The 14,377-nt window shown below is 39.0% G+C and overlaps 1 protein-coding gene across 1 annotated transcript in view; it reads left to right on the forward strand.

Moving 5' to 3' along the window:
* LOC124804738 (charged multivesicular body protein 2a) overlaps nt 1–14,009 on the forward strand; it is a 32,817-nt gene extending 18,808 nt beyond the window's left edge. Inside the window, exons 3-5 of the mRNA XM_047265033.1 lie at nt 8,889–9,064; nt 9,146–9,280; nt 13,317–14,009. Of these exons, the coding sequence (XP_047120989.1) occupies nt 8,889–9,064; nt 9,146–9,280; nt 13,317–13,515 (510 nt within the window). The 3' untranslated portion in view covers nt 13,516–14,009. The remainder of the gene's footprint in view (nt 1–8,888; nt 9,065–9,145; nt 9,281–13,316) is intronic.
* Nucleotides 14,010–14,377: the final 368 nt, after the last annotated feature.

Genomic DNA, 14,377 nt, shown 5'->3' on the forward strand with positions numbered 1-14,377 from the left:
CTGAAAATGTAAAGCATTCTGCTTGTTTTAATGATAATATTGTGAAAAGGGTAGATTGCTATTCACCAGACAGAGAAAGCATTGAGTTGCAGACGGGTACAATGAAAAGACTTCTGAACATTCAAGCATTCAGCTGAAATACATTCAAACATCCAGCTAAAATGTCTTCTTCAGAAATAGAAACACACACACACACACACACACACACACACACACACACACACACACACACACACACACACGGCCGCTGTCACTAGTCGCTGTGGCTTTTGCATGAAAGCTTAAATGTTAAGCAGTCTTTTCATTGTACACAACACTTCTATATGGTGAGTAGCAGTCTATCCTTTTCATAATATTTTTTTCTACTTGTTTTAGTTGCTCTTTGTACTCAGGTAATCACTGTTGCTTCAACCAATTCATGGTTACTGATACTAGTTTCAGCATTGACATCCTCAAAAGGATCAGGTTTATTGGTTGCAGTTAGGTATTAGATCCAACAGATTTCTATCACAAGTGGGCTTTAGAAGTATCTGCTCTAGCTATTATCATTTGATTTCGAAGCTCTAGCAGCATCTGTGTCTTCACATTACGTTATGGGAATTCAAGTCCATCTGTCACACAAAAGACTTATCCTTTAAATTCTTGAACATGCTTCAACACATGTGAGTACTTTAGTCAGGTCTGCAATAAATATGCAGTGTGCAAAGTGATTGTTATGGCAAAAATGAGACATATGGAACATTCCTACATCTAGTTCAATCATTACTCTATTTTTTAGACTGTGAGATACTTAGGGCCTTTTTTCTGTGGCTATAATCACTAACTAGAAAACACCAAACATTTATGACAATTGTGGTAAATTCTTGTAGATGTAAGCACTTTTGGCTTAAAGGAGACCACACCAAAAAGAGCAGAAGCATTGAGTTGTCGATAGGCATGCACAAAAAGAAAGAAACACACACACACACACACACACACACACACACACACACACACACACACAGACAGAGCTGGCATCTTGTAGGGGCATAGGTGTGTGTGTGTGTGTGTGTGTGTGTGTGTGTGTGTGTGTGTGTGTTTTACATTTTACTCTAGCCCATAAAAGGATAACCCCGAAAGCTAGTAATTGTTCTGTCTTTTTGTGTGTGCCTATTGACAACTCAACATTTCTGCTTTTCGATGAGTGGTCTCCTTTCCAAAAGGTTTATAGGTAAGACCTTTTTTTATGTGTCTTCTTCTGCTGCTTCTTGAAAAGTATTTATAGAAATTTATAACAGATGCAGGCAGTATATACTCCTGTTGAAATGGGAAACTAGATGTTATACGAAATGACAGTTGTAGCAGATGCAAAACACAGTCTTGTGCGACAGCAGTCTAAATTAATGGATTTAGCGCTTAGCTAGTTTCTTGACATTGTCAATACTAGTATGTGAACACTGTAGCACCAACCTATCCTACAAAAAATAGCAAAAATTATGGATCACTAGAGTAAGTCATGGATCACTAGAGTGCGCATCTTCACACAACACAGTTAAAAATACGCTCAGAGGGCACACACTAAATAAAACTACATGTGCGTAATTTCTAGGCATACAAATATATAATAAACTGAGTTGGCACCTGCATTTGAATATGTTCTATTCTGCCTGCTTTGCACTTAGAAATTTTTCTACATGTAATAACATTAAGTCTGATTGCTATTTTACTTTGCATACAATCACTCAGTACTGCCCTGTGGCGTCCCGGACAATGCAGCTAAGGTATAAAAAGTATTTATTCTACAAAAGTATTTACTAGAAATATTATGTAAAGTTGATAACTGAATGTTGCAGCTCTTACAATTACATGCTAAAACATTTCCTACGTAATAGTAAGTGCAACTCTGATAAGAGTGAATTTAGAATGTACTGTAAAATTCAAGACCAGAACACTACAAGTGAAAATAATTTCCTCATGGTATACATTTTGTTGTGCCCTGACGCAAAGGTGTTAACAGTTGACTGGCAGATATCTGGGAGGAAATTGGAAATCCATCCCATCCCACTTCATTTTTTTTCTAAGTACCTGATTTTTCTGCTGCTATGAAGTAATCTAGAAGCAATTTACATATTGTCAAAGTGAATAACGGTACACTTAGTCACAATTGGATGTTGCTGTAATTTACAGAATCAGCCTGCAGTGACTGTTTCTGCCAATTAATGTATAATTTCACTTGTTCCACATCCCTGAAGGCTCTCATTTGTAATGGAACTTATGGAGCACTGGCATACAGTCTTGGCTTCGCATGGATAGCACTGAGTATATATGGTCAAATGATTTGTCTGGCATAATTTATTATATAGGGGGGATCTGTTCAGAAAATTCCAGAACATTCATAATCTCACACCAGTGGTGTGTTAAGAGTGAAATGCGGTTGGTATCCCTGGACATGCCTGTGTTTAATGTGTAAGTGCCGGAAGTTTCATTGTTGTGTGTCTGTCAGTTATTGTTCAGTGTTGTATTGAGTAGAACATTGTCTCGCACAATTTGCGAATTTTGAGATCCCCAGAGTTGGAGGAGCAACACATCTTCATTAAGTTTTGTGTGAATAAAACCTTCACAGAGACATACCAAATGATACAAAAAGCCTACAGTGACAAGTACGTAAGCCGTACTCAGTGTTAGAAATGGTTCACATAATTTAAAAGTGGCCAGATGGAAGTTAAAGATGACCCTTGTTCAGGATGACCTTTGACATGTACCGACGATGCTCATGTCAGGAACTTCAACAAAATTGTGTGTGCCAGTCTAAGACTGACTGCCCAAGAGATTGCAAAAAAATATAACATTTCAGTTGGATCATGTTGTGAAATCCTGACATAGCATCTTGGAATACGTTGTGTTGCTGCCAAGTTCGTCCCTCGGCTCATTATTCCAACCAGAAAGACCTTCGCTGTGCAATTTGTGAAGAGCTTTTCGATCATACAAATGCAAATGAGAATGAGATGTTCCTTAAGAGACTCATAATTGATGATGAGATGGTGGTTTTAGGGTTGTGATATTGAGACAAGGTTCAATTTTCACAATGGCTCAAGAAGGGTTCTCCAAGACCGAAAGAAGCTCGTCAGCTCAGATCAAATGTCAAAGCCATGTTGATAGTTTTATTTGACTTTGAAAGCCACAGGGACAACCTGTTAATTGATGGTATTATCGGGGTGTGTTGTGATGCCTGTGAAAAAATGTGAGAAGGAAATGGTCTGAAATATGATGAGACAATTCATGGCTTTTGCATCATGATAACGCACCCGAACATTCATTGCTGTCGGTGTGTGACTTTTGCACAAAAAATAAAATCACTGTATTGCCTCATCCTCCATACTCTCCACACCTGCCTCCAGCAGACTTTCTTTATTATTTTGAAAGTTGAAAAACCCAGTTGAAAGGACAAAGACTTGCAGCAGTAGAAGAGATGAAAGAAAATTTTCTGACTGTGCTTCGCACTATCCAGCAAGAGGAATACTGAGACTGCTTCCAGAAGAGGAAATGGCATTGGGAACAGTGTATCAATCGTGGACAAGAGTATTTCGAAGGAGACCATGCACAATAAGTAAAAGGTAAGCACAGAAAAAAATTGTGGACAAAGTCGTGGAAGTTTTTGAACAGACCTTGTACACAACCTTTTCTCATGAAACTGTCTGTCTATTAATGAAAACCATACCAAAATTCCAACAGCAGTTCCTGAGATTATCCTTCACATATAGACAGAAAAATGTAATTGGGTATTAAATTGTATGTATGTGTAGATGATGTATGAATTAATCAGTACCATATCCCCAGTTCGTTTACATTTTGCACACTATCTGGTTGACATGAAACGTGTCATTGACTTGCTGACATCAAACATGTATCATTGTCTTTGGGAAGCCCAGATATGAAATGACGAGGAAATGAGAAAGGTATCACAGTTCCATTTTATTAAATTAAATAAATTTAAATATGATAAAAGGCTATCTTGGCATGTTACCTACTCTGGTCTCCCATGCATACTTTTGCTGCAGCTGCTGTTGCCACCGCCGTGGCCATCTTCACCACCACCACCACCACCACCACCACCACCCCTATTACTACTACTGTCCCTCTGCTGTTGCTGCATACAGCAGATGACCTGCAGTGCATTGTACCTTGGACATTATTATAGTGTGTGAGATTTTCATATAACTTGAGAAATCACGCGTGAGCCTTTGCCTCTTCCTGCTGCTTGCACTCAATCCTGAAACATACTGGTAGAAGACATTAGTATTCTGGTGCCTGCCAGTGATACACCAAGGCTGACTGATATCTGTAATTCTAACCCCAGGCTGGATGGAATTGCAAGCATATGCTAGCAATTTTCGAGAGCTCTCCATCCTAACTCTTCATGTGGACTTAGTACATGACCATTGGCTTTGTTCAGCTTTGTTCCTACCACCTCACATGAAGCTTGCACTGTGACACTTCCAGCCCTGTGTGCATATTTCGCTTTGTTACAGGATCATTTAGTAATCACGAAAACGTTACGGAGATGATAAACTCCAGTGGAAGACACTGCAAGAAAGACGCTCAGTAGCTCAGTACGAGCTTTTGTTGAAGTTTCGAGAACATAACTTCACCGAGGAGCCAAGCAGTATATTGCTCCATCTACATCTACATCTACATTTATACTCCACAAGCCACCCAACAGTGTGGCAGAGGGCACTTTATGTGCCACTGTCATTACCTCCCTTCCCTTTTCCAGTCGCGTATGGTTCGCGGGAAGAACGACTACCGGAAAGTCTCCGTGCATGCTCGAATCTCTCTAATTTTACATTTGTGATCTCCTCAGGAGGCATAAATAGGGGGAAGCAATATATTCGTTACCTCATCCAGAAACGCACCCTCTTGAAACCTGGACAGCAAGCTACACTGGGATGCAGAGCGCCTCTCCTGCAGAGTCTGCCACTTGAGTTTGCTACACATCTCCGTAATGCTATCACGGTTACCAAATAACCCTGTGATGAAACGCGCCACTCGTCTTTGGATCTCCTCCGTCAACCCGACCTGATACGGATCCCACACTGATGAGCAATACTCAAGTATAGGTCGAACGAGTGTTTTGTAAGCCACCTCCTTTGTTGATGGACTACATTTTCTAAGGACTCTCCCAGTGAATCTCAACCTGGCACCCGCCTTACCAACAATTAATTTTGTATGATCATTCCACTTCAAATCGTTCCGAACGCATACTCCCAGATATTTTACAGAAGTAACTGCTACCAGTGTTTGTTCCGCTATCATATAATCGTACAATAAAGGATCCTTCTTTCTATGCATTCGCAATACATTACAATTGTCTATGTTAAGGGTCAGTTGCCACTCGCTGCACCAAGTGCCTATCCGTTGCAGATCTTCCTGCATTTCGCTGCAATTTTCTAATGCTGCAACTTCTCTGTATACTACAGCATCATCCGCGAAAAGCCGCATGGAACTTCCGACACTATCTACTAGGTCATTTATATATATTGTGAAAAGCAATGGTCCCATAACATTCCCCTGTGGCATGCCAGAGGTTACTTTAATGTCTGTAGACGTCTCTCCATTGAGAACAACATGCTGTGTTCTGTTTGATAAAAACTCTTCAATCCAGCCACATAGCTGGTCTGATATTCCGTAGGCTTTTACTTTGTTTATCAGGCAACAGTGTGGAACGGTATCGAATGCCTTCCGGAAGTAAAGGAAAATGGCATCTACCTGGGAGCCTGTATGTAATATTTTCTGGGTCTCAATAAAGCGAGTTGGGTCTCACACGATCGCTGTTTCCAGAAACCATGTTGATTCCTACAGAGTAGATTCTGGGTTTCCAGAAACGACATGATACGTGAGCAAAAAACATGTTCTAAAATTCTACAACAGTTCGATGTCAGAGACATAGGTCTATAGTTTTGCGCATCTGCTCGACGACCCTTCTTGAAGACTGGGACTACCTGTGCTCTTTTCCAATCATTTGGAACCTTCCATTCCTCTAGAGACTTGCGGTACACGGCTGTTAGAAGGGGGGGCAAGTTCTTTCAGGTACTCTGTGTAGAATCGAATTGGCATCCCGTCAAGTGCAGCGGACTTTCCTCTGTTGATTGATTCCAGTTGCTTTTCTATTCCTTTGACACTTATTTCGATGTCAGCCATTTTTTTGTTTATGCGAGGATTTAGAGAAGGAACTGCAGGTGCGGTCTTCCTCTGTGAAACAGCTTTGGAAAAAGGTGTTTAGTATTTCAGCTTTACGCGTGTCGTCCTCTCTTTCAATGCCATCATCATCCTGGAGTGTCTGGATATGCTGTTTCAAGCCACTTACTGATTTAACGTAAAACCAAAACTTCCTAGAATTTTCTGTCAAGTCGGTACATAGAATTTTACTTTCGAATTAACTTAACGTTTCACACATAGCCCTCATTACGCTAACTTTGATATCTTTTAGCTTCTGTTTGTCTGAGAGGTTTTGGCTGCATTTAAACTTGCAGTGAAGCTCTCTCTGCTTTCGCAGTAGTTCCTAACATCGTTGTTGAACCACGGTGGGTTTTTCCCATCCCTCGCGGTTTTACTCAGCTCATACCTGTCTAAAACGCATTTTACAATTGCCTTGAACTTTTTCCATAAACACTCAACATTGTCAGTGTCGGAAAAGAAATTTTCGTTTCAATGTGTTAGGTAGTCTGAAATCTGCCTTCTATTACTCTTGCTAAACAGATAAACCTTCCTCGCTTCTTTTATATTCCTATTTACTTCCATATTCAGGGACGCTGCAACGGCCTTATGATAACTGATTACCTGTTCAGCGCTTACAGAGTCGAAAAGTTTGGGTTTGTTTGTTATCAGTAGGTCCAAGATGTTTTCTCCACGAGTCGGTTCTCTGTTTAATTCCTCGAGGTAATTTTCGGATAGTACACTCAGTATTTGAGTGTCCCAGTCTATATCTGGTAAATTGAAATCGCACCTAAGACTATAACATGCTGAGAAAATTTATGTGAAATGTATTCCAGATTTTCTCTCAGTTGTTCTGCCACTAATGCTGCTGAGTCGGGAGGTTGGTAAAAGGAGCCAATTATTAACCTAGCTCGGTTGTTGAGTGTAACCTCCACCCATAGTAATTCACAGGAACTATCCACTTCTACTTCACTACAGGATAAACTACTACTGAACAGCGACACACACGCCACCACCGGTTGCATGCAATCTATCCTTTCTAAACACCGTCTGTGCCTTTGTAAAAATTTCGGCTGAATTTATCTCTGGCTTCAACCAGCTTTCCGTACCTATAACGATTTCAGCTTAGTGCTTTCTATCAGTGCTTGTGTTCCGGTACTTGACCAATGCAGCTTCAACAGTTTACAATTACAATACCGATTGCTGCTTGGTCCCCGCATGTCCTGACTTTGAGGCTGTTGCCCTTTCTGTACTTGCCCGAGGCCATCTAACCTAAAAAACCACCCAGTCCATGCCACACAACCCCTTCTACCCGTGTAGCCGCCTGCTGTGTGTAGTGAACTCCTGACCTATCCAGCGGAACCCGAAACCCCACCACCCTATGGCGCAAGTCACAGAACCGTCTCAGCCTCTGATTCAGACCCTCCACTTGGCTCTGTACCAGAGGTCCGCAGTCAGTCCCGTCGATGATGCTGCAGATGGTGAGCTCTGCTTTCATCCCACTAGCGAGACTGGCAGTCTTCATCAAATCAGATAGCCGCCAGAAGTCAGAGAGGATTTCCTCCGATTCATAGTGACACACATCATTGGTGCCGACATGAGCAACCATCTGCAGATGGGTGCACCCTATACCCTTCAAGGCATCCGGAAGGACCCTTTCCACATCTGGAATGACTCCCCCCGGTATGCACACGGAGTGCACATTGGTTTTCTTCCTCTCTCTTGCTGCCATATCCCTAAGGGCCCCCATTACGCGCCCGACGTTGGAGCTCCCTACTACCAGTAATCCCACCCTCTGCAACCGCCCGGATCTTGCAGACTGTAATGCTGCTAATTGCGCACTGCTGACACACTGCTCGGCAGCAGAAGGTGATTATTCAGGTACTAAAACGCGATGCTACAACTCTGAAATACTATAATACGCCCGAAATTTATGAATTAAACAATGCAAGTAGCCAGAAACATGCAAAGAAATTAAGAATTAAACTATGTAACAAATAAGTGAGCTAAGAGTATATGACTTGCTGCGAGAGTATATGACTTGCTGCTGACAGCTGCTTATCCAATGGCGGCAGGGAGCACACTGGCTATGACCAACCAACACTGGCTGTTCAAAACAAAAACAGAAGACAGATGACTACGCGAATTTACACTATTCAGGTACTAAAGCACGATGCTACAACTCTCAAATATTATAACATGTCCGAAATTTATGAATTAAACAATGTAAGTACCAGAAAAAACGCAAAGAAATTAAGAATTAATACCTTTAAAATTGAGACACAACGTTGCATTTGAATACACTCGTTTTTATATACATACTGGAGTGCTGTATGGTATGGTATGGTATGGTGTTCCTGTATACGTATATCTTGCGAAGAGACCATGAGAATAAAATCAAAGAGATTAGAGCCCACACAGAGGCATACCGACAAACTTTCTTTCCATGAACAATATGAGACTGGCATAGAAGGGAGAACCAATAGAGATGCTCGAAGTACCTTCCGCCACACACCGTCAAGTGGCTTGCGGAGTATGGATGTAGATGCAGATGTAGAATACTACTAAGATTTGAAGTCGGTGGAGATCAAATGACACATCCTATATTTCAAAAAGCTATGTGTTGTAACTCAAACCTACATCTGCAATATTTACATTCTTTTATTCTTCTAATATAGTCCAAAAAACTGTTTCAGGATGCTGTTAAGATAATGGCAAAAGATCTTGTGAGGACACGGAGGTACACAAAAAAGTTTATGTTAATGAAAGCAAATATCCAGGCTGTTTCATTGAAGATACAGACATTGAGATCACAGAATGCAATGGCTCAGGCAATGAAAGGTGTTACCAGAGCAATGCAGAATATGAACAGGTATTGTGCTGTTGCATACGGTGTAATTAATTAATGTCTTATCCTCATATTTTGTTACTATTGATGTTATTTTTCAATTAGGCAGCTGAACTTGCCACAGATCCAGAGGATATTACAGGAATTTGAGAAGCAGTCAGAAATTATGGATATGAAAGAGGAAATGATGAATGATGCCATTGATGATGCAATGGAGGAAGATGAAGATGAGGAAGAGAGGTAATTGCATTTTCTTTGTAAAATTGTTTGTCTGGGAGACACAACAATATGAAGAAAGTATCACTTATTAGTTAAGTTGTTGGTAACAGCAATACCATTCTATTACTTTCCTAAGTGGAAGCATTTTATTTGTATATGTCAATGTACAGGGTGGCTATTTTTCTGGAAAACCTATAATTCTTAGGTAATTATGTGTTACCTGAAAAAAAAAATAAAGTCTCAGGGGATTATTTGTTTTTTAATGTAGTATTGTAATTTAATTTTTTGGGGCTTTGTAATCACATACTTCTAAAAATACTTAGCATTTCAAAGTGTATTGCTTATATGAATAAAAATATAAATGTATGGTTTTTCAAAATCATATATGTCCGAAAGTTCTTCACTGATAGCATTGAAATTTTGACACAATGTTGCTTTTGAATAAGAGTGTGCTTTTATATGCCTACTGCAGCACCATACGATTTATAAGTACGTAAATAATACAGAAAGGGATACATTGTTAGCAAAAATCTCACATTTGTTTGTTCAAAATTATAATCTCCAAAAGTTCTACACCAATGCCTTTAAAATTGAGACACAACATTGCATTTGAATACACTCGTTTTTATATACATACTGGAGTGCCGTATGGTATGGTATGGTGCTCCTGTATATATATAAAGAACATGCACATTTGATTGAAACAATGTGTCGCAATGTCAAAGAAATCGGTGAACAACTTTCAGAGATAAGAGATTTTGAAGAAACATAAATAAGAATCTAAACATTTGGTTGTGCAAAATCTTAACTCTCTGAAAGATCTTCAACGGATGCTTTGAAATTTCAACACAGCTTCGCATTTGAACATGCACATGTTTATGCACTAATTTGTTAATGTGTGTAATATGTAAATAAATATGTAATATATTAAGTGGACAAATTGTTACTAAAAATCTCAAAAAGTGCTCAACCAATTTACTTCTAATTCTTGCATATTACTGTAATAGATTTTTCTGAACATATAAACAATATTTTTTTGGAAACATTGTTAGTAAACAGAAAAGTTGTATTTATGAATTATCGTCATGGGATTAGAATACTAGTTGGTCGGGTGGGGTGGAGGTAATGGACATAGGAAGTGGAAAGGAGGAGAAGGACGGGGGGGGGGGGGCGGGGGGAGAAAGGGGGAAGGGGAAGTAGATTGACATAGAAAGTAGGAGGAGGAGATGGACAAGAATGAGAGGGAGAGGGAGGTTAGGGTGTACTCCATTTCCCATACATATCAGAAACATGTACTTTCTTGTTATTTCTTTTGCATTTAACCAGTCTGAGCCACAGCGATGTGTGGGTGGAAACAGCTAATTATTCCACATAAATCATTGATTTTTTAAAGACCATGGTTAAGCTACTGCTTATTGGGTAGTATGTTTCAGCCGTGAGGATAGAAAAGTCATTATAGTAATGTGAAAGCCCCCCATCAGTACTTTATTAGAAGTTTCTTATGACATCATCAACCAGAAATTCTCAGAGAGATATTTGTTCACTTTTTCCCCTTCAGGTTTGAGGAGCCATGTAGATGATTTTAAATATTAAAATACATAATTGATTTATGACAAATGTGAATTTTCTTGCTGTATTGTCTCTTCCTCATAAATTTGGATTCATAAGGAGGGGTTAAATTTGATTGATGTTGTTTTTTTCTTTCATTGTCCATTGTAAGGTATAAGGTCATTTTTTGCTCATTATGTCTTCTGTCTTCCAAATCCCATGCTTTTGAAAGCATGGGATGGTAGTCTACATTGTCATCAGGGGCTTAGTTGGACTGTCAGTAAACTGGTGAGGCTCACCACACTTACACATAGAGGGTGGTGTCTTATTGGCTGGCTCACATCATTATGGCACCACATAACACTGCTTGCTGGCTCTATTCACAGAGATTATGTTTACACTTACAGCTCAGCATCGTTTACATTGCCAGCACTCATATCAGGTAGTAAACTGTATAATGTCTTTTCTGTGACCTTCTTTTGTGAAGCAATCTCTTCCATGCAACACTAAGTGCATAACTGGTGTGTCTGCTCAAAGTTGTCACACAATCCCAGTAGCTACAAGCATGGATCAGAATCCTTGTTTATTAAAACGTAAGCTTGTGTTTCGTTGTCAGATAGTGGTCTGCTGATAATTTTGAAATTACTATACTTGAGCTAAGGTAATGTTGAGCACAGGGATGGGGAATAGTCCTTAATAGACTGCTTCGTGTAATTGCTCCCTTACGAACACAGAATATAATATACTGCTTGATGGTTGCTAAGGAACAGAGACATTGTTGGACAAGAATAAGCATAGTCAATGGTGGACGACATGAAACACGTGGCATACATAATAGAGGTGGAATGGTATATTTATAATGAAAAGTGGCACAGATTTCACCATATGGGAAAGCAGAATTATGGATATGAATAATGTGCATGTTTGACATAGATCAAACTTACAACATAAAGGTCGATATCAGACTCTCAGTAAGGCATATGCACTCAGACAATAATGCATATTTTGCACCTATCAAACTGTTGATGAGTCCTTGGGGGATATTGTCCCACTCCTCTCTCAAGGCATGTCTTCAATTTTTCTCAGAGGTTGAAAGATGAGTGTGATTCTTTGCCTCTTTAAGACTTCCCCTAATCTGTTTTTTGGACTTTGGAATGGAGGCTATATTATATGTTGGTCCTCCTAGCTTGATTGAACTGTACCTTGTCTTAGTTTCGTAGACAAAACTGAATAAAGCCGTAGAATGAACACCCATTTTATCTTAATACCATCATCAGATGATTAACGATGAAGCTGAGATCATCCTTGTGTGAAACTGTCCTGGCTCAGAATATTAGACGTTCAACACAACTGTCTTCTGGGCTGGGATAAATGTCTATATCTGCCTGATTTCGATATATGGAATAGCTTAAATGTCAATCTGCTATTCACGTGTCAACACATCTAATAAAGGTAATGTTCAGTTTCTGCTGTAAATCTAATATTTGGGTGTACAATTTTTGTATAGTTGGTAAGCTACTGCAATGCCTCACTGCCATATGGCCAAATTAAAACTGTATTGTTTACGTAACAGAAGGAGCTGGATGAACAGAGAGGAACATCATTCAACACTAGTTCCTTGAAATCTTCCATGGCAAAATTGACATCAGCTTTCTGACAAATGTGTCAAGAATTTAAGGTCATAAGCACTAGACCATACAGACTATAGGGTTAACTAAAAATTAATAAAGAAGACATACCACTGAGAACAGTTGTTAGTACCATTGCTCTTCTACAAGCAGGCTGGCCTATAACTTTTGCCGATGATCAGTTACTGTGAACATCATGTTACAAACTCTCAAATGTTTGTAGAAACAATAAAGCAGATGAGAATAGGCCCAAGTAAAGTAGTGGTCAGTCTTAACATAGTCTCTCTGTTTAAGAAGGCATCAGGGGCAAATACATTGAAGTTAAGAAAGGATAATGGCTGATTGTTTGTCTCCTTTTTACACACTTTGACAACCAGATATTTTTTAGACACTGAAACTTATTATGAAGTCACTGATCGAGATGGTCCATCACTGTCACCAGACATTGCAAGTTTTTTTTGGAGTGTTTTAGAGAACTTGTATTATGGTATTATTAAAATTTGAGATGGGAAAATTAGCTGAGGATTTTTTTTATCCAAGGACTCCTGTGGGAAAAACTTTGTAGCCTGATTATGTTTTCTATTTTGGTGACCTAAATTGTACAGATAATATGGTTAGGTATAGGGATGAACTGAAAACCTGACACTTTTAATCATGGAACAAATATAAAACTTTCTAAAAGAATAAAAATTTTGTATTATGGGGACAATAAGCAAACTAATAGTGGAAGTAATAAGCTAGTTTTAACTGCTTCGAAAACAAAATCGTACTGCTAAGATTTATTGATATTCTTTCCCCTATAAATATAACTGAATTTAATTTGTCACTATGAAAAATTTGCCGAGGTATTGTGGTTAAAAACTTTGTCTCATTTCTTGTAGTGAGGCTGTGGTGTCACAAGTGCTAGATGAACTGGGATTGCAGCTGACAGATCAGTTATCTGGATTGCCACAGGCATCGGGATCTCTTGCTGCTTCAGCAGCTAAAACTCCTGCTGCTGCTGCAGCTGCTGCCCAAGGGCCTATATCGGATGCTGATGCCGATCTCCAGGCACGACTGGATAATCTCCGCAGGGAGTAACTGAGCTTGTCATGTATATTCTGTACTTAACAGTGCTGTCACATAGTTACTGTATGTGCCTTTTGCTCTCCAGTACACTGTTTTACCATACATTTTGCGTACTGAGACAGTGTCAGGTTACAGTGATTCCATACTAAATGTAGTGTATGCCAGAATGTACTCAATGTGATATGTCTTTTTCTGCTGCCTTTGGCAGTTGATTGTTAAGTTGAGTGAGTTTTGTATATATTGCTGAAGAATTTTTTTTTAAAAAAAGTGCTTCTATATTTTTTTGTTGTTGTTTGTTTGGAATTTTTTAAATAGATTTTACTTCATCCCTTCCTCATTTATATGTCATTCAGCAAGGTGTGGTTAGTTACAAATATTATGGAATAATTTTGATGTATAACTGAAGCTGTATTTGGTATATGACAACTCAGATGTTATCTATAAATATTGTTAAAACACCTATTATAATATATTTTATAAAAGAAATATAAATTTTTTTTACCATATTCTAGATGAGCTGTAATGGAGAGATGATAATATTCAAATCACTTGAAGTGTTTTGCTCCCTGTTTATAATTAATTAAATGAATAGTTGAACTGAGAAATAAGCAACAGAATGAAAATAACTGGAAGCGCAAATTGTTTGTGTGTGTTGTACACTGTTGGAGGCTGGCGAGGCAACATCTTACTTACTTTCCAGTGGTCATAATTTTATATGAATTTAATTATTTCTGTTTAAGTAAAACAGTCAAGATCGGGTAACTAATCGTTAAGAAGAAAAGTTGTTATTTGCAGCCTTTGTGGAAGGTAAATGTATGTTCGTAGAGCTAGAATTTTTTTTGACAGTGTTGACTGGAATACACTCCTTGAAATT

This window comes from Schistocerca piceifrons, chromosome 7 (assembly GCF_021461385.2).
Source record: "Schistocerca piceifrons isolate TAMUIC-IGC-003096 chromosome 7, iqSchPice1.1, whole genome shotgun sequence".
NCBI classification, from domain to species: domain Eukaryota; kingdom Metazoa; phylum Arthropoda; class Insecta; order Orthoptera; family Acrididae; genus Schistocerca; species Schistocerca piceifrons.